Genomic DNA, 21315 nt, shown 5'->3' with positions numbered 1-21315 from the left:
CACACAGTAAGTTTGATTAGTTGATTAATTGAAGAGGATTACAGACAAAAGGGGGAAGACAGACATTAAAGTAAATTATAGATAGATATGTACATATATGCTGTGGGGCTGGGGTGACAATTGAAGAGTTTAAGGGTTACAGACTCAAATGCATAGGTGAAAGGAAAGGGAGGGTGAACAGGGGAAATGAGGGTTTACTTAGGGAAGGATTCCTGGAGGAAATGTGACTTAAGTAGGGCTTTGAAGGTGGGGAGAGTGGTGATCTGTTGGATATGAAATAGGAGGGGGCTATAGGCAAGAAGGAGGTCAAAGACAAGGGGTCAATGAGGAGGAAGATGAAAATGAGGTACGGTGAGCAGGTTGGCTTTAGAGGAGTCAAGTAACTTACTCTCTATCACCCCAGTAGGCTGTACATTCCCTGAGGTTAGGGATCAATTCTACTATCTCTATTGTATGTTCCCAAGTAGTCAGTATAATGTTGTACCCAGAGAAAGGACTCAGAAATACAATGATGGGGTGATTTATTACAAATCCCCTGGGGAGAGCTTTTCCCAGACTGCTGTTTGATGGGCTGCTTCAGAGTGGGCCCTTGGACAGAGAACAGGGCAAAGTGCTGACCTGTTGTTCTCCATTGAGAAAAATGGGTGGAGAGGGGCCTCTCACTTTCCCACAGTCACACTGGGGCCTGGGAACCCGGGGATCACTTTTTATTAGCACCCAGGGGCAGAGGGCCGGGTAACAGGCTCCAAGAATGGTCATAGCATCAGTCATCCTGAAGTCTTTATTTTCCACCAGTGTTGACGTCAGGCTAATGATGCAGTTTATGAAGTAAAAGGTAACAAAGCAGGTGACCAGGAGCAGGATGGTGTGGGTGGCTCTGGTCTCTGGAGAGGCTGTGGAGACGGTGCTGGTGCTGCGGATGTGCTGCACTTGTTTATGGTGTCGGTAGAGCATGATCACCATGTAGCCACTTGCCCAGCTCATGAGGATGACGAAGAAAACATCCATGAAAGTTATCACACCTACAAATGCTACACTTGTCAAAAATTTCTTCGAGAACATATCAGAGCAGTATTTCATATTCATCCTATTAACTGGAATAGTGACATTTTGGAAGACAACTGCTGTAGTTAGTATATTCAGGTACAGTGAGAGGTGGAGGATCCATAAGAAAACTATGATAGGGACAATGTAGCCAGAAATCTTGGATTTGAGCTGGGCCCAGTGGGAGGTGCTGGGACTGATGGTGATGGCCTGGAACACGCTCAGCAGACAAGTTGTACAGATGGATAGGCCACGTGTCACCCTCTTTATATAGCCTGTAATATGACAACCAACGTCTTCCAATCTATTCTCCATCCCGGTGGCAAATATCACTACGGTGACCCCCTGAGTGAACAGTGTCACTGTGTTGGCCATGGACAGGTTGGTGAGGATCACATCTCTGGGTTTCTTGTGATGGGTTTGAGAAATGAAGATTCTGACATATACCGTGAGCAATGCTGAGTTCCCCAGGAGCCCCATCCCAGTTTGTATGAAAATAACTATTACCAAGACCAACTCTTCCAGGGTCATATTCTTGTTTTCTGCAGCATCAAAGAAGTCAGAGCACCTTAAAGAGAGACAGACAGGGCTGGTCACTCACTAGGACTCTGTTCCACTAGTTGAAGCTTTGAGACCTCTTGGGAATGACTCACACCCATTTCCTCTGAGAATCCAAGCATTGTGCTTAACCACCCTACCAACTACCTGAATAATGTCTGTGTTTCCTCTGAAATCATTCTTCTGCCCTTTTTGGCAACTACTCCTTTTGATTTCCTTGCTTCTTCTTCTCTATACTCATATCGGTAGTAGGGGTAGTCATAAGATAGTCCAAAACACAAATCAGGAGAATATTCTTCCAAAAGTTGAGGAGGACTTAACAAGCCACTGGGCATATTTAACTCTGATGGAAAGGAATTTATAACTCTAGGAGAAAGGGCAAATTATGCAAATAATTTACTATAACACAAAGAAAACAAACATAAAACAAGGCAGTGGTATGGCAAGGAATGCTGTCCACAATAATATGGTGGATTGAAATGATTGGTCAGAAGCAGATCAACAATAAAGTATATTAATGCCAATAGAGAACCCAAAATGTCATCAGAGGTTACAAACCAGTATAGTTTCATTCGTCAGGCCAAAATATGATTGAGAGTGGTGGTCTATAGTAACTACAACTAGGGCTGTGGGGTAGATAGACATTAACCGCAAATATAGATGGAAACTTTAACATTTTTCTCTCTATATCTAAAAACAATCATTTGCATATAGAACGTCATTCTTCGCAGAAGCCAATCATAAACAAGTAGCGAGGAGCAGCATGGTCTAGTGGAAAGAGCCCTAGTCTAGAAGTCAGAGAATCTAGGTTCTAATCCCAGATCTACCAGGTACCACATGTGTGAGACCTTGGGTAAGTCACTTAAGTTATCTGTGCCTCAGTTTCCTCATCTGCAAAATGGGGATTCAATATCTGTTCTCCCTCTTATTTAGACTGTGAGTCCCATGTGAGATCTTTGAATCATGTATTAAAATTATTTATTTATATCAATGTCGAGACTGCATTAATACTAATGTCTAGACTGTAAGCTCATTGTGGGCAGAGAATGTGACTGATAATTCTGTTGTACTGTACTCTCTTTCCTCCTCTAGAAACTCTAATAGCTGTCCATTTCCCTCTACATCACATAAAGAACTAATTATTTTTGGCTTTCTACAAGTTTTCCCATCATACATATTGACTTTCTTTACCTGCTATTTTTCTACTCCAATCTTTGCTTCTCCCCAACACACCTTCTAACTCTATCATGCTGTCAAATATCCTGATTCCATTCCTTCAGATCACAAAATTCTCACTGCTTAGTCTATTAAGTACTCAAAAATGCCACTGATAAAAAATAGGAACCATTTCACAAGCACTGGGGTGGATACAGGGTAATCAGATTGTCCCATATGGGGCTCACATTTTTTAATCCCCATTTTTACAGATGAGGTAACTGAGGCACAGAGTAGTTAAATAACTTGCCCAAGGTCACACAGCACACAAGTGGTAGAGCCAGGATTTGAACCCATGACCTCTGAATCCCAAGCCCGTGCTCTTTCCACTAAGCCACGCTGGTAGTGAGCAGAACAAATGGAATTACTTCTGACTTTGCAAAATGTAAATGGGTTAAGATGATTGGCAATGGTCTATGATTTCCTACATTAAATTTCCATTTTAGAAAAGAGACATGAAAAACAGAATCAACCCAAGTGAAAGATTAGGAAGAGAGGGAATGTATAACCCATTATTGTTTCTTACTCTGGAGGAACCGGGGTTCAGGTCTTAAGGAAAAACTTTAGGCTTCCATGAACACAGCTTTGTGTTTTAGTGTTTTGTACCAACTGCTTGATTATTCAGCCATTTTGGGATGGGCAAAATGGAGGGCAACAAGTGTGTGGAACTCCTTTTTGCCAAATCCAATGGCCTCTATTCCATCCTAATCCTCCTCAACTGCTCAGCTGCCTTCAACACTGTTGACCACCCCCTTCTCCCGGAAATGTTATTCAATCTCAGCTTCACTTACACTGTCCTCTCCTGGCACCCCTCCTATCTCTTCCAGCTGCTCATTCTTAATTTCTTTTATAGACTTCTCCTCTGCTTACCACCCCCTAACTGTGGGATCCCCTCAAGGTTCAGTTCTGGGGCCCCTTCTATTCTCCATCTACAACAACTCACTTGCAGAACTCATTCACTTTCATGGATTCAACTACCACCTCTATGTGGATGATCCCAAATCTACATCTCCAGCCCTGATCTCTTTCCCTCTCTGTAGTCTCACATTTCCTCCTGCCTTCAGGACATTTCTACTTGGATGTCCTACCCACACCTCAAAATTAACATGTCCAAAACAGAACTCCTTATCTTCCCACCCAAATCCTGTCCTCCCCTTGATTTTCCCACCCCTGTAGACAGCACCACCATCCTGCCTGGCTCACAAGCCCATAACCTTGGCATTATCCTTGACTCATCTCTCTCATTCAATCCACGTATTCAGTCTATCCCTACATCTTGTTGGTTCAACCTTCACAACATCACTAAAATCTGCTCTTTCTTCTCCGTCCAAACTGTTACCACATTAACCCAAGCATTTATCCTATCCCGCCTTGATTATTATATCATCTTTAATGAGAAGCAGCGTGGCTCAGTGGAAAGAACCCAGGCTTGGGAGTCGGAGGTCATGGGTTCGAATCCTGGCTCTGCCACTTGCCAGCTGTGTGACTGTGGGCAAGTCACTTAACTTCTCTGTGCCTCAGTTACCTCATCTGTAAAATGGGGATTAACTGTGAGCCTCATGTGGGACAACCTGATTACCCTGTATCTACCCCAGCGCTTAGAACAGTGCTCTGCACATAGTAAGCGCTTAACAAATACCAACATTATTATTATTATTATCTTCTTTGCTGACCTCCCAGCCTCCTAAATCTCCCCACTCCAGTTCATACTTTATTCCTTTGCCCAGATCACTTTTCTACAACTACATTCAGTCCATGTTTCTCCTTTCCTCAAGAACCTCCAGTGGTTGCCCATCCACATCTGCATCAAACAGAAACTCCTTACCATCGACATTAAAGTCCTCAATCACCTTTCCCTCTCCTACCTCACCTCACTGCTCTCCTCCTACAACCCAGCATGCATACTTTGCTCTTCTAATGCCAAACTTCTCACTGTACCTCGGTCTTGTCTATCTCACCTCTGACCTCTCACCTGCATCCTGCTTCTGGCCTGGAAGGTCCTTCCTCTTCATAATGGAAAGACAATTAATCTCCCCACCTTTAAAGGCTTACTGAAGGCACATCTCCTCCAAGAGGTCTTTCCTAAATCCTCTTTTCTTCTTCTCCCGCTCCCTTCTGCATCTCCCTGATTTGCTCCCTTTATTCACCCCTCCCTCAGCCCCACAGTATGCTGTTCTTACTAGAATGCTGAAGGGTGAGAGGGGATTGGAAGCCTGTTGCTATTGCTGGCCACAAACGAGAATGTTTCTGCTCTAGGAAGTGATGCACAAAGCAACTGAGGGAGGTGGAAACATTAATGGAGGAAGACTCGTACACTAAAGTTAATGTATATTAATGAAGTGTACTATTTATCTCTCCTGGAATAATAATAATAACAAAAATAAAAAAAGGAGTTTGCTATGGCTCCAAGCCCCTCTCAGTGTCACCCCTGGAGAATTTCCAATATTCTACCAGTCTCAACTACAGGAGGGAGAGTCAAACAGAGGCACACCCATTCCATTCCTAGTTTGGGCAGTGGCTAGCAAGTGTAAGGTAATCTATTAAAGTCAAAACTCACCTGTGCTGAGCAGCAGCGGCACGGGAGAGAGTCGCAGGCCGAGGCTCAAGTTTACTGCGCAGAAGGAGGAAATGGTATTTTTAACCAAGAATACTCTATGGATACACTACCAAAACGATTGAAGATGGAGGTGGGGCATTCTGGGAGAGATGTGTTCATGGCATTGCTACGGGTCGGAGACAACTTGACAGCATAAGACAATGGGTCAAAGACTGTTCTAAGCACAGGTTGGATACAAGTTAATCAGGTTATACACAAACCTTCTACCTTATTGGGCTCTCTAAGTAGGAAGGAGAAAGGTTATTTACTCCCCATTTTACAGTTGAGGAAACTGAAGCACAGAGAAACCAAGTGATTTACTCAAGATCACAAATGAAACAATTCACAGAGCCAAAACTAGAACCCAGGTCCTTAGACTCCCAGGTGTTCTTTCCACTAGGCCATGCTGCATCTCTGGAATCTCTGATTTTAATAGCGTCAGCCAGTACATTCCATCTGGAGAAGACGAGAAGGAGATACAGGCTACAGAGTGGGATGAATTTGGAGTCCGTGATATTTACCATGATCTTAATCATTTTGGAGGGGATTGATTTGGCAAGAGTCAGTGAAGGAAGCTGCTAGAAAGATGGGTGCCAGGGCTGAAACTCTTGGAAATGGCATGAAATTGGGAATAGACCTGGAAAAACTTGAAGACTTCCAGTTTGGAGAACACCGTATCCCTCACTTCCCCACATTATTTACTTTCTTCAGTTAATCGTTAGTATTTATTGATCACGCATTGTGTGCAGTGCAATTCAATTTGTGTGCAGAGAATACAATATAATATATAATGTAGAGAGTGTTGGTAGACATGCTCACTGCCCTCAGCAAGCTCAGAATCTCAAGAGGAAGACAGACATTAAAATAAATTACGGATACTTACAGAAGTGCTGTGAGGCAAAGGGTAACATAAATATCAAGAGCTTAAAGAGTACAGATTCATGTACATAGGCAATGCAGAGAAGAGAGAGAGGAGAGGAAATGAGGGCTTAATCAGGGAAGGCCTCTTGGAGGAGATATGGTTTTAATAAGACTCCGAAGATGGGGAGAGTGCTAGTCTGTTGTATATGAAAGGGGAGGGAGTTCTGGGAAGGAGGGAGGACATGGGCAAGGGGTCAGTTGTGGGATAGAAAAATTCATTGTACAGTGGATATGTTAGCACTAGAGGAGAAAATTTTTTGGGCTGGTTGGAGTAGTAAATTAGTAAAATAAGGTAATAATAATTATTATTATTATACTTGTTAAGCACTTACTATGTGCTAAAGTTAATGGTAAGGAGTTTCTATTTGAAGCAGAAGTGGATGGGGAACCACTGAAGGTTCTTGAGGAGTGGTGAGATGTAAACTGAACTTTTTTTAGAAAAATGATCTGGGCAGCAAAGGCAAGTAAGGATTGAAATGGGGAAAGACAGGATTCAGGGAGGCCAGTGAGGAGGTTGATGGAGTTGTCAAGGCAGGGCATGATAAGTGCTTGTATCAGCATGGTAGCTATTTGAGTGGAGAGGAAAGGAAGGATTTCATTGATGTTGTGAAGATAGAACCATAGAATCTAGAGCCAAATTGAATATGTGGGTTGAATGAGAGAGATGAATTCAGGATAATGCCAAGCTTGTGAGAGGATATTGGTGCTGTTTATAGTGATGAGAAAGACCAGGGGAGGACAGGGTTTGGGTGGAAATGAGGATTTCTGTTTTGGACATGTGAAGTTTGAGGTGCTGGTAGACATCCAAGAAAAAGATGTCGTGAAGGCAAGGGGAAATGCACGAATGCAGAGAAGGAGAGTGGTCAGGGATGGCGAGGTACATTTGGGAATCCTATGTGGAAAGATGGTATTGGAAGCATGGAAGCAAATGAGTTTCTGAGGAAGTGGGTCTAGATGGAGAATAGCGAGGGACCCAGAACTGAGCTTTGAGGAATGTCCACTGCTAGAAACAGGGAGGCAGAAGAAAAGCCCACAAAAAGGATTAAGATGGCGTAGCCAGAAAAATAGGAAGATAACCAGGAGAGGACATTTTCAGTGAATTAATGTTAAATAACATATCAAGTAGAAGGGAGAGTCCACAGTAACGAAGGCAGTTGAGAGATTGAGGAGAAAAAGGATGAGGTAGAGGCCATCAAGAAGGAGGTCATTGACAACATTAGAGAGGGAAGTATCCATGAAGAAAAGGGGGTGGAAGCCAGATTGGAGTGGGTCAAGGAGATATTTGGAGGAGAGGAAATAGAGGCAGGAGGTGTAGACAGCTTGGTCAAGGTGTTCCAATGATAGGAGGGAGGTGGGATGATAACCGGAGGGAGTCAATGGGTCAAGAGAGGGCTTTTATGTCTGTTTGCTTTTTTAAGGATAAGGGATACATGAGTGAGTTTGAAAGCAGTGGGGAAGAAGACATTGGAAAGTAAATAGTTGAAGATGTTGGTCAAGGAGGGAAGAAAGCCATTACAACACCACACACCCAGTCTACCAAGTTTCTTGTCCTTTCCTCCACTCCTCCATTTCTACCTCCCCATCCAGCATCAGAACGGTACACATAAGAAGACTCTCACCTGGTCTTGTCAGTACTCCTGACACGCACAGTGCTTTTCAGATGAAGGACTCAGCTGACCTGTGTGTAGAGGTGGCCCAGACCAGCACCGTAGTTATGGGACCAGGTGTTCTATGATCATCCTCCCCCAGGGCAGCAATTATTGCATCACTTGCTGTTGCTGTGACTGTCTGCAAAGAGAGTATGAGGCAGTTGCAGAGAAGGCACAAATTTGTTTTCCCATTACAAACCCTTCTCCAAAGCACATTCGTGATGCAATAAATAAATTGATGAGGTAAGCAAGTGATTAATTGAATGCAACATGTCTCTTGTGTGACACGTATAAAAAAATGGAAATTGTAATTGCCATGGTTCCTTGAAGGTAGAAATTAATTGATATTTCTTCATCCAGGGAAATTTTCCACTTCTGCGGTCTTAGCACTGGGGTTTACAGATCATGCATTCCATATCCAGCCACAAATCTAATTATGGAGTGATACCACTCCGTTGTAATATGTCTACTCTTTTCATTGTAAAGTGAGTCAATAATGCTTAGCTTCTCAGGGACATGAGCACAAATTTGTAGACCAGTTTCCTTGGGTCCCTGTCTTTTCAAGATATTCTAGCAGCAAGACTGATGAGGGAGCAGGCAGGTGGAGAGACAGAGAGGAAGGGATTCGAGCAGCAGATGCTCAATGGCTTCCAGCTGTTTATCACCTCACTGTGCTACAGCGCGTTGACCATGTCTGAATCCAAACTTTACTAGCCCCTTGGATTCAGACCTGGCTAATGTGGCCAAAGCAGCCCATCCCATCCCCTATCCTTGACCCTCCAGAATTTCCAAAAAGAATCCTGGGGAGGCAAATGCCTAATTTCCTTTTAAGGTGCATTCTCGTTGGCATGTCGATCAGTTTTCTGCTTTTACCTAGCCTTCGAATCTACCTTTTAATCTAAGGAATATGCTTTTATATAATCATTTTCCTAGGGAATTCAATACATGAGATTTGTATAACCTGTACAATTAGGGCCAAGCTATCAAAGTCCTTCGGAAAGACAGTTGTTTTCCAGACACAAAAATGGGCAAGATAAGGGAACAATAACTGTTATTTATTGAGCATTTACTGTGTGCAATAGAACTGTACTAAGCACTTGGTAGAGTACAGTGGCAAGAGCACAGGCTTGGGAGTCAGAGGTCATGGGTTCTAAGCCCGGCTCCACCACTTGTCTGCTGTGTGACCTTGGGCAGGTCACTTAACTTCTCTATGCCTCAGCTACCTCATCTGTAAAATGGGCGTTGAGACTGTGAGCCCCACGTGGGACAACCTGATTACCTTGTATTTACCCCAGGTCTGAGAACAGTGCTTGGCATATAGTAAGCACTTTAGAAATATCATAATAATTATTATTATTACAATGCAACAGAGATGTTAAGCTCCTGCCCATGAAGCATTTAAGGTCTAGAGGAATGACACTAAATCACAATCATTGTCTCAATCTGCCCTCGTGTTGTCCTTGTGAGGTCAGAAGGGGAAGCAATTATTACTGTGATTTTTCATAGTGAAAAATTGGAGTCATAAGTGTTTCCTCAAATGTAGAAGGATAGTCAGGACTAGAACTCGGATCTCCTGACAGCATGACCTTTGCCTGCGACATTTCTCACAAGTCACCACCTTAGCTTGAGATTAGACTCTATCAGATAATAATGATAATAGTAACATAATCATAGTATTTGGTAAGTACTTATTTCATGCCAAGAACTATTCTAAGTACTGGGGTGTACACAAGGTAATCGGGTCGAACACAGTCCTTGTCCAATGTGGGGTTCACAGTATAAAGGGGAAGGAGAACAGGCAATGAATCCCCATTTTACAGATGAGGAAACTGAGGCCTAGAGAAGCCAAATTGCTTGCCAAAGGTCACATAGTAAGCAGATAGCACAGCCAGTATTAGAACCTAAGGAACCTGTCTCGCAGTCCCGTGCCCTTTCCACAATGCCACTCTGCTTCTCAGTTGCTGTGATCCTTCTCAGGCTCCATCTCTGTGGTATAGAGGAGAGTCCCCTGGTGCTTCCACCATGGAGTCCTGCGCATGGAATCTCTGTTGCCACAGAGCATCCTTGGGCAGCCTCAATGTTTTATTTCTCCTGCCCTGCTCTTTCTCTTCCCCCACTCCAAAATGTGGTCTGTGTTGAGCTCCAGTGTGGGAAGGGGGATCCTATCCACACTGTTATTCCCTTGGTCTAGATTGGGCCTCGCTGTGCTGAGAGGGGGCTCAATGCTGTCACCACCCTAGAGTAGATACCGCCCCTCCCCTCCCCCAGCTCCTCTTTCCTAAGTGCACCCCAGTGGTCTGAGGGTTACAGAAGGGGGTTACAGGTGCGTGATCTGGAGTGAGCTGTCATCTCTGTATTCTCCCTGGAAGTGATCATAGGGATCGGAATTCAATATCCAAGGATAGTATTGCAGCTTTGCCCCAGAGAACAGTTTATTGGCTTGCAGGCTAACAGAACTTGGTTGTATGAATTTGCACATCATTTTGATTTTTTTTCCATTAGCATTTTCTGGAGGCCTCAGCTTACCTCACTGGGCCCCAGCTTTTACTTATGACCTTTATAGTCTTTTGATGAGATTATGTTAAAGGATTGGGACACATTTTAATAATAATAATAATAATGATGGCATTTAAGCACTTATTATGTGCAAAGCACTGTTCTAAGTGCTGGAGAGGATACAAGGTGATTGGGTTGTCCCAAGTGGGGCTCACACTCTTCATCCCCATTTTACAGATGAGGTAACTGAGGCACAGAGAAGTTAAGTGACTTGCCCAAAGTCACACAGCTGACAAGTGGCTGAGTTGGCATTTGAACCCATGACCTCTGACTCCCAAGCCCAAGCTCTTTCCACTTAGCCACACTGCTTGTTATTTTGATGCTGCTGTTGCTTTGCTGCTGTTGTGAATGATTCACTTTCAAATCTGCTCCTGAGAATAGGTAGAGGGTATCCAGAGAATGCATGGCCATTCCACTGCCACTTCCCTTGCGTTCAGAATATGCTCATCTTCAATGAGTCAATGGAGTCGGGAAAACACAGGGCGTAGGGTAGGAATCAGTTGAGATGTTCCATTCCAGATGTGGGATGGATGTGAAATTAGAGAGAAGGAGGGTGATGTATCCCACTAGGTTCTCTAATCAAGTTTTTATAACCCATTGTTCTCTTGTTGCAGTGCTCTGCAGGCAGGAAATGTTTAATATACACTATTACTACTATTGCTGTGGCAATATAGAGTGTGGTTCTTCTGGGTTACATCTCCACGATGGGATACTTCTAAGTGGGGCCTGGGGCAAAAAGTAGGGCGGAGAGCTGACCTGACGTTTCCCACTGGGATCCAGGGGTGGAGAGGGACTTCTCACCTTCCCAAGGACACGCCGAGGTCTGGGGACCCTGGGATCACTTTGGATTAGCACCCAGGGAGAGAGGGCTGGGTAACAGGCTCCAAGAATGTTTATTGCACCTGTCATCCTGAAGTTTTTATCCTCTACTACTGTTGATGCCAGGCTAATGATGCAGCTCATACAGTAAATGCTAAAGAAGCAGGTGACTAGTAGAAGGATTGTGTGGGTGGCTCTGCTTTCTGGAGAGGATTGGGTGGAGAGACTCGCACTGTGAATGTGCTGGACTTGTTTGTGGTGTCGGTAGAGCACGACCACCATGTAGCCACTAGCCCAGCTCATGAGGAGCACAAAGAAACCATCCCTGAAAGTTATCACACCCACAAATGCTACATTGGTCAAGTATTTCTTTGAGAACATATCAGAACAATATTTCATATTCAGTCTGTTCACTGGAATAGTGACATTTTGGAAGGCAATTGTTGTGGTGAGGATGTTCATGTACATTGAGAGGTGGAGGACCCAGAAGAAAACTAAGGAAGGGACGATGTAACCAGAAGCCTTGGGTTTGAGCCGGGCCCAGCGAGAAGTACTGGGACTGATGGTGACAGCCTGGAACACACTCAGGAGACATGTGGTGCAGATGGACAGGCCTTGTGTCACTCTCCTTATGTAGGCTATAATATTACACCCAAAGTCTTCCAATCTATTCTCTATCCTAGTAGCAAATATCAATGTTGTGGCACTATGCGTTAGCAGTGTAACTATATTGACTGCAGTCAGGTGTGTGAGGATCAGGTCGGTGGGCTTCTTGAGATGGGGCTGAAATATGAGGATTCTGACATAACCCATGACCAATGCTGAGTTCCCCAGTAGGCCCATCCCAGTCTGCGTGAAAGCAACAAATACCATAACCAACTCTTCAATGAACATGTTCTCGTTTTCTTCAGCATTGAAGAGGAGGGAGCACCCTAAGGAGAAACAAGAAAGGGCCTGTTGCTCACATGGAGGTATCCCTACTGAAAGCTCACCTCCTCCAGGAGGCCTTCCCAGACTGAGCCCCCCTTTTCCTTTGCTCCTCCTCCCCTCTCCATCACCCCGACTCCCTTCCTCTGCTCTACCCGCCCCCCCCCCCACCCCACAAGACTTGTGTAACTATGTACATATCTATTATTTTATTTTATTAATGATGTGTATATATCTATAATTCTATTTATTTATATTGATGATATTGATGCTTATCTACTTGTTTTGGTTTGTTGTCTGTCTCCCCACTTCTAGACTGTGAGCCTATTGTTGGGTAGGGATTGTCTCTATTTGTTGCCGAATTGTACTTTCTAAGCACTTAGTACTGTACCCTGCACATAGTAAGTGCTCAATAAATACTATGGAAGGAAGGAAGGAAGGAAGGAAGGAAGGAAGGAAGGAAGGAAGGAAGGAAGGAAGGAAGGAAGGAAGGAAGGAAGGAAGGAAGGAAGGAAGGAAGGAAGGAAGGAAGGAAGGAAGGAAGGAAGGAAGGAAGGAAGGAAGGAAGGAAGGAATTTGGGGAACCGTGAAACTAGGCTCAGACATTCTCTGCTCACCCTTCCAGAACATTTCTTAGATGTCACTCCACTTGGTCGTAGGACAAACTAGAATGACGTCTGTCAGTTATTATTGTTGTAGGTTTTGTTTTAGTGGGTTGGTTCACAGACACCCAGTCATTCTTTCCCAGACAACAAGTGGTCCCCAGTTAACTATCTTGCACATGCCCTTCTATATCTGAAGAAACTCATCTATTCAAGAGGAAGACAAGAACTTTCAGGACTGTTGAGAATGACTGAAGACCTAGTATTTATTTAGATCTCTATAGGATCTTGAGAGCTCCAAGGAATGACCCCATTGGTGTCACTGGAAGAGTATTTGCCTGCTTCTCCTACCTCACTGTCTGCTCTTTCTCAGCTTCATTCATAGCTTCCAATTCTATCTGTGGGCATCCCGCAGGGCTCCATTCTTGGTCCTCTACTCTTCTTTATCTACTCTCATTCTCCCAGAGAGATCATCTACTCCTACTCAAACAGTCTCCACCTCTATGTGGCTGATTCCCTAATCTACCTCTCCCTTGCTATTGATCTTATAGTTCCCCTTGCATCCAGAAAACTTCCAGGAAACAGAAAGTTCCTCCTAACCTTCCCGTCTTTGTAGATAATACTGTTAACCAGGCAGATTGTCTCTGTCTAAGTGACACCCTGCCTGATACTGAGGAAAGTGGAGGTCATATACCTGAGCCACTGCTGGGCAGAGGCTGGATAGATAGATAAATATTTATATAAATGCATATAAAGAAGCATTAGTAGCAGTCATCTTAGAAATAGCAGGTGCAGTAACTGCAGTTAATGAGAACAGAGCACTGTCCTAAATCCTTGAGAAAGTACAAGAAAAGTCTACTCGAAACCTCATGGGGAATTAGACAAGAATGTTTATAAATAATTAGAGCAGTAGATAGACCAAGAATCAGGTAAGAAGACATTAGTGCATATACCCATCTGAGGAGCCAATGGGATGAAGCTGTGGGATGAAGATATAATGTTCCTAAATCTCCTCTGAGCATAAACATCAGTAGAACTTCAGAGCCTCATTTAGCTGGGCCTTTGCTTTTTCCCTTCCCTAGCCCCATCCCACCATAGTGGGAAGTAAAAATGCCTTGAGGGTCAATGGAAATGCAAGACTGAGTAGCAGAAGAATGTTTGTGGTTAAGGAAGTAGATCTGTGGAAGCTCCCTGTGAGGATGAGTGTAAAGTTAGAAAACCAGGGAACACGGAAGGGAAGCCCTGAGAACATCCATGATCTGAGGTTGAGAAACAAATGCAAATATAGAGAAAAAATCCGGGGAACCAAAGGTCAGAAAGGCAGGAAGAGAACCAGGGGAGCATCACTTCAGTAAAAAAGCAGTGCGGCTTAGTGGATAGAGCACAGGCCTGGGAGTCAGAAGGACCTGACTTGTTAAGCGCTTAACAAGTACAGTCATTATCATTATTAAAATCAAGATCTGATTATGATCCAAGGAAAAGTGGGTGGCTCACACTGTCAAAAGCAACAGAGAAATCAAAGAGAAGTTGTGTAGAGTGCAAAGGAGCAGCATGGCCTAGTGGATAGAGCATGGGTCTAAGAGTCAAAAGGGCCTGTGTTCTAATCGCTGTTCTTCCACAGGTCTGCTGTGTGACCTTAGGCAAGTCACTTCACTTTTGGGGGCTTCAGTTACCTCACTTGTAAAATGAGGATTAAGAGTGTGAGCCCCACGTGGGACAGGGACAGTGTCCAACCTGATTAACTTGAATTTACTCCAGTGCTTAGAAAAGGTGCTTGACACAGTAAGAGCTTAACAAGTACCATTATCATCGAGAAGCAGCATGATGCAGTGGATAGAGCATGGGCCTGGGAGTCAGAAGGTCATGGGTTCTAATCCCAGCTCTGCCACTTGTCTGCTGTGTGGCCTTGGGCAAGTCACTTCACTTCTCTGGGCCTCAGATACCTCATCTGAAAAATGGGGATTAAGACTGTGAGCCCCATGTGGGACAGGGACTCTGTCCAACCCACTTTGCTCGCAATCACCCCAGCGCTTAGAACAATGTCTGGAATATAGTAAGGACTTAATGAATACCATGATTATTCTTAATATTATTTTGAGGTTGCTTTAGAGAGTGTGTCACAGTGGGATGAAGTGGGGGGGAAACGTAACTGTAGTAGGTCAAAGAGCAAGATGGTCGAGAGAAAGTGAGGAGTTTAGATTGGAATGAGAGCAGGGAGATGAGGTATTAGCTAGAAGGAGCTGTAGGATTCAATAATAACAGCAATAATAATAATGGCATTTGTTAAGCACTTGCAATGTGCCAGAAACTGTTGTAAGCACTGGGATGGATACAAGGTTGGACACAGTCCCTGTCTCTCATAGGGCTCACAGTCTCAATCCTCATTTTACAAATGAGTTAATTGAGGCACATAGAACTCAAGTGACTTATCCAAGGTCACACAGCAGACAAGTAACAGAGCTATGATTAGAACCCAGGTTCTCTGACTACCAGGCCCATGCACCATCCACTAGGTGGCACTGATTCTCTGATTCAGAGAAGACTTTCCATCAGAGGAGAGGCTCGAAGGAAGAGGTGAAGAATAAATCGTCGAGGATAGCAGTACAGTGGAGTGAGGTCGAGGAGGAGAGTGGGTGTAATTGCTTTTAGGGGATAAGATGGGATGGGGAAAGCAGAGGGGAAAGCAGTCCAGAGAGAAACCATACTAGGCATTGTGGAATTACTGAACTACTCATTTGGCAGTGGGATGACTACAGAGTGATGATTCAAGAAGAAAGTCAGAATGGGAAATGTGACAGGTTTGGAAATGAATTCAAGGACAGAGAAGATATGAGAGAATGATTTGTGAGAATAACTAGAAATCCCAAGAAAAGTGTGGGAAGGTGAATGTTCTCATAATTTGTTAGATTAAAGGAAGGTAAAGTTGGTCATTTAAATAGGAAATAATGGGAGAATTAAAATACTGTTTTGTGGAAGTGGCACAGATATCATACTAGGTTAAAATTGGAAAGGCACAGTTTTACAGAAAGAATGGGAAATGTTTACAATTAATGTTGTTTATTGAGCACTTGCACTGTGCAGAGGACTTCATGAAACATTTGGAAAAGTATAATTGGGTTGTTAGACACGATTCCTGCTCTCGAGGACCTTATAGCCTTGTGAGATAGATGGACACTAAAATAAATTACTTAAAGGAGAAAGCAACACCGTTTAGATATGTATACATATCTGCTATAGGGATTGGAAATTTACAATTATCAGCAGTTTAGAAGAATAGAACAGCTGATTCAGATCATTAGTTCTGGAATAAACAGAATTCAAAGAAGATGAATATGGATGTTCAACCCTTGAGTATGGATAAAAATATAAGAAGCATAGCAATTTTGAAGAAGAAAATAGGGGAGGGCAAGCTAAAAAATTCAGACAACTGGAATGACAAGGCAGTCTGAAAGATTAACTGAAAATGTCAAAAGCATTGATGGTGTATCTGTACTAAATCATAGAATGGAATAGCAGTAATCACAGTTATTGTGCACCTACTTTGTTTTAGGGAAATGTACTAAGCACTCAGTGAGTACAGACTAAAGAAGTGACATATTTCCTGCCCACAAGAAGCATAAATACTAATGGGGGTGATAAACCTAAGAATATTTACAACTAGAGTGCTCAAAATAAAGATTAATTTCTTAATTGCAGACATACACACATACTTGGGTGTTGAGGAGAGTAGAACCAAGTAGGGTGCACTTTCAAGGGTGAGGAAAGTTTCAAAGAGCAATTGGGAATTTCTGAAACCAGAAGTATAGAAGAGGCTTCACATAGAAAAATAGGTGACAGGGAGAGGGTCACATGCAAAGGAACTAGAAGGAAGCTTCAGGTGATTTACAAATTCACTAGCTCTGAACAAATGCCTGATTTATTGGAAGCTACTCACTGGAACAAGAGGGCAGTGGCTAATAATAATTGATGTGGAAGAGGGGAAAGAAGTCCAGAAGCAAACCTGGGCCGGGTGAATCCGCTTTAGAAAGTTAGGGCTGTGGACTCTTCTGGTGGAGGTTCTGAGAAGAGACTGTCTCTGCTAATACTCTTGAACCCCGCCTCCTCCACTACATTCCTCACCCCTCTACAAAATGGTCCCCAGTGAAAGTGATCAAATGATTGACTGAAAGTGATATCACTGATTGATTGACCCAGAATTTTCACTTGCCTCATGGTGGCCGGTGTACCCCGCTGGTCTGAAGGGTCATGACAGAGTTTAGCAAGGTAATCTCTTCCAAGATAGGTGGGAAGAACTATAAAACACAGGAATAGATAAACTATGTCAAATTCAGATTAGGAAAATGCCGACTGGGGAAGGTGGAGGTTTGGCTTGGTGCAGGTCCACGTGAAATGTTTAAGAGAGGTGTAGCCTTGAGAACAGTGACACAGATTAACCTGAGAATCCTCAGTCAGTGCTAACGTCCGTGGGTGAGTCGTGCTCAGGGAGCATGACTGGAGTGGATTAGGACCTAGGTGCTACCTCAGACTCCATTAAAAAACTTCCCCATTACACCAGCCTTACTTCTGTCCTCCTCTGTTTCTACCTCCCCTCCCCACACCAGACACACAAGAAGACACTCACCTGGCTTGTCTAGGCTCCTGCCTCTCTGGGAATCAATGGATTCAGCCGTTCTGGGTGTGTGGAGGGTCCTGGCTGGGGCAAGACACTCACCTGGCTTGTCTAGGCTCCCATCTCTCTGGGAATCAATGGATTCAGCCTTTCTGGGTGTGTGGAGGGTCCTGGCTGGGGCAGCAGTTATAGGGACAAGGAGGAGTGAGCTCATTTCCCTCCAGCACAGCAATTACCCTGTCACTCACAGTGCTGTGACACTGTCTGCAGAAGGAGTCTCCAACATCTACACAGAAAGACCAAACTTCTCTCCCAACTGCCAAACCTCCAATTCTCATTAGTGATGCAATAAATAAATGGAGCATTTAATCAAGTAGCTAAATGAATAATACCAATCAATAGATCAGTCGTATTCTTTGTGCATTTACTGTGTGCAGAGCACTGTACTAAGCACTTGGGAGAGTACAATACAACATTCTCTGCCCACAGTAAGCTTAAAGTCTAGAGGGTTTTTCTGGGTGTCAAGAATTGAAATTTGTCATTGCCTGTTTATCCCAGTTCCAGAACATAGAGAAAATATCCCCTCACGCTCTGTCTCCAAGATGATGGTCATGTTTGTAATAGTGTTTAAGTGACTCCTGTGTGCAAAGACATCTAGGGGCCACTGGGAAGTCACCTTGGGCAGATCACTTCACTTCTCTGTGCTTCAGTTTCCTCATCTATAAAATAGGGATTAAGACTGTGAGCCCCATGTGGGATATGGATTGTGTCCAAATGGATTCGTTTGCATCTACTTCAATTCTTAATACAGTGCCTGGAACATAGTAAGCACTTAACAAATACTATTAAAAAACAATCATATTTTTTGAGTCTTTTTTGTGTGCAGAGCACTGTACTAAGCACTTGAGAGAGTACAATATGAACAGAGTTGATAGACAAAGTCTGAAAAGCCAGGGGGAGGAGAGGGTTTGGGTGGGAAGATGAGGAGTTCTGTTTTGGGTGTGTTAAGTTTTAGATGTGGTTGGGACATCAAAGTACAGAAGGCATGAGGAAATCAGAGGCTGAAAAGAAAGAGATCAGGGCAGGAGATGTAGGGCTGGACTTGGGGAAAGTCATATGACTTTTCTGAGCCTCAGTGTCTTTATCTGGAAACCACAGATGTGTGTGTGTCCCCTTTACCCCACTCAACCCCTCCTGCTCCTCTCTCTCTTCTCTCTGAACAAGTGTTCTTACCCCTTCACCCACACAGTGCCTCCACCTCCTCTCTGTTCCCTGGTTTGGGGTTAGAAACTGCTCAGTCCTGTCCCCCTTCACCCACACATTCTTCAGTTTTAAAGGAAACTACTTGTGTGTCAGCAGTCCACTCCCTGCAACTAAGTCCCTTCCTTTTACTTAAAACCGTGGAACCAAGACTGAATGGATTCCACATTTCTTACTGAGAAATCCCAGTAAAAATTAAGTGGAAGGAAGGGGAGGAAGAGAAGAGGGGATGTGATGAGCAGAAGCTCCATAGTAATCAGAATAACTGCCACACTTTTCGAACCAATTCCAAACAAAGAACTGTTCTATAAAAGATTATTGTCATTTCCAACTACCATGAGGTTATCTGATGAAGTTCTGTAAAATAAACAGATAAACTGCTACAATCTCTCACTGACTCATCCATTGTCTCCATTGCTTAAACTAGGCTGGTTAGTCACCAGCCCAGTGACAGTGGGGAGGAGGTCAAGTTGGGGAAAAGGGAGGTGGGACATTCCAATGAGTCTGGCTTCCACCCCTCTTGCAGTGGCCTCTCGTTCCCCCTCTATGACACCATCCCTCTCAAAGTTCCTACCCCCTCCTCTCTGTCCCGCTGAGAGGTGGAGCCTCAGTAGCAGGGAGTTATGCAAGGTGGACCCAGGAGGAGATGATAGTGGTGGGACAATGGGGCTGGGGATGGGGAAGGATTCTGAGTTTGATTTTTCAGAAGCAATCTCTCTGCCTCTCTCGGCCCAGTTCATGTGTATTGTGTACTTCATATACACACATAAAAACACACACATTTATCATCTTCAATTCCTTCTTCTCCATTTAGAACCACAAACAATCCATCAATCAACGGTATTTTGAGCACTTTGTGGCTTCAGAAGCTTGTACCAACTGCCTGGGAAAGTACAATATAATAGTTGTTAGAGACAATCTCTGCCCACAAGGAGTTTACAGACTACAAAGGGAGAAAGACAATAAAAAAAGATAAGGGAGATAGAGTATCAGGATATTTACATAAGTGCTCTGGGGGTGGGGTGAATGGCAATTTACTTAAGAAAGCCTCTCTTTATGTGGTCACCTCATTGTAAATCCGCCAGACTGTTAGAAGGAAGTAAGAAACTGCAGGAGTACGCAGACCTAGGAGGATCGAGTCGCTGATTCCCATGATAACCCAATAGTGGATCCATCTGAGAGCTGTATGGTTTTTTTTTTTTCCCACTGAGGCAGTGGAGAAAAGAAGGAAATGTACAGTGTTGAGGAGAGACTGGAGAAAGTGTTTATTACGGATGGGGTGTAAGAGAATCAGTGAAGCTTTCCATTTTGTTCTTTCACCAGAGGGACCAAGAGTCATTTTTTTCTGCCCACATGGATCACGAAGCTCTCCTGCGAAGAGCCTTTTCTCAGAATCCATTTCTTCTCTTTAGCTGGATTCTTCATAGAGAGATCTTGGGGAAAAATTAGGCGAAGAGCTGATGTGTTGTTTATCATCAAGGTCAAGGAGAGGAGAGGGGCCTTTCACCTTCTCCAGGACATACGGAAGCTTGGGGACACGTGGGTCACTGTTGATTAGCACCAACGGGCAGAGAGAAGGATAACAGGCCCCCAGAAATGTTACAATGTCATTCAGCTTGAAGTCTTTATCCTCTACAAAATTGGAGGCTAGGTTAAAACTGCAGTTGATCCAGTAAAAGCAAATGAAGGAGGTGACGAGGAGCAGGATGGTCTGGGTGGCTCTGGACCCGGGGGAGGATCTGGGGGAGAGACTGGAGCTGTGGATGTGCTGGACTTGCTTGCGGTGTCGGTGAAGCACCATCACCATGTAGCCACTGGACCAGCCCATGAGGAACACAAAGACGACATCTCGGAGAGTTATGATACTGAGAAACATCATATCATTCAAATATTTCATCCAGAATATATTAGAGCAGTATTTTATATTTAAACTACTAACTGTGATGGTGACATTTTTGATTACTATTGTGGTGGTTAGTAAATTCATGTATATTGAGAGGTTGAGGATCCAGAAGAAGAGGAAAGAAGGGAGGATGTACTTGGGGGCTCTGGATTTGAACTGTGCACAGCGGGAGGTGCTGGGACTGATGGTGATGGCCTGGAACACGCTCAGGAGACATGTGGTGCAGATGGAAAGGCCACGAGTCACTCTCCGGATGTAGGTCAAAAGCTGGCATCCAGCTTCTTCCCATATATTCTCTATCCCAGTGGCAAATATCAGTGAGGGAACACCTTGGGTGAGCAGCGTCACCACGTTGACTGCAGTCAGGTGGGTGAGGATCAGGTCTGTGGGCTTCTTGCGATGGGGCTGGGAAATGAAGACCCTGACATACACCACCAGCAATGCCGAGTTCCCCAGGAGCCCCATCCCAGTCTGAGCCAGGAAGACAATTGTCAAGACCAGCTCACCCCATGGCATGTTTCTGTTTTCCTCAGAACTGCAGAGGTCAGAGCAAGTTGGAGTAAAACCCAGAAAATGGATCACTGGTCAATCATTAAATAATCAAGTTTGAGAAATATAAGACAAGGGTCATACTTTCTTCAACCACCCTGCTACAA

The 21315-nt window shown here is 44.0% G+C and overlaps 1 protein-coding gene, 1 long non-coding RNA gene and 2 pseudogenes across 2 annotated transcripts; all 4 read right to left on the bottom strand.

Moving 5' to 3' along the window:
• Positions 1-914: 914 nt before the first annotated feature.
• Positions 915-8113, bottom strand: LOC114808164. The gene is made up of 4 exons (XR_003756026.1): positions 7954-8113; positions 5375-5428; positions 1552-1612; positions 915-1022 (listed from the first exon to the last, which is right to left on the bottom strand). It is a non-coding gene; the product is annotated as an uncharacterized LOC114808164 (long non-coding RNA).
• Positions 1333-1671, bottom strand: ORNANAV1R-PS3969 (vomeronasal 1 receptor ornAnaV1R-ps3969 pseudogene; annotated as a pseudogene).
• Positions 8114-11193: 3080 nt separating the features above from the next.
• On the bottom strand, positions 11194-12252 carry LOC107547449 (vomeronasal type-1 receptor 4-like). The gene has a single exon (XM_029054636.2). It carries the CDS (start codon positions 12250-12252, stop codon positions 11194-11196), a length of 1059 nt encoding a protein of 352 aa, XP_028910469.2.
• Positions 20220-20613, bottom strand: ORNANAV1R-PS3737 (vomeronasal 1 receptor ornAnaV1R-ps3737 pseudogene; annotated as a pseudogene).

The sequence above is a fragment of the Ornithorhynchus anatinus genome, chromosome X5, assembly GCF_004115215.2.
Source record: "Ornithorhynchus anatinus isolate Pmale09 chromosome X5, mOrnAna1.pri.v4, whole genome shotgun sequence".
Taxonomy (NCBI): domain Eukaryota; kingdom Metazoa; phylum Chordata; class Mammalia; order Monotremata; family Ornithorhynchidae; genus Ornithorhynchus; species Ornithorhynchus anatinus.
This window is presented reverse-complemented; position numbering and strand designations above follow the sequence as displayed.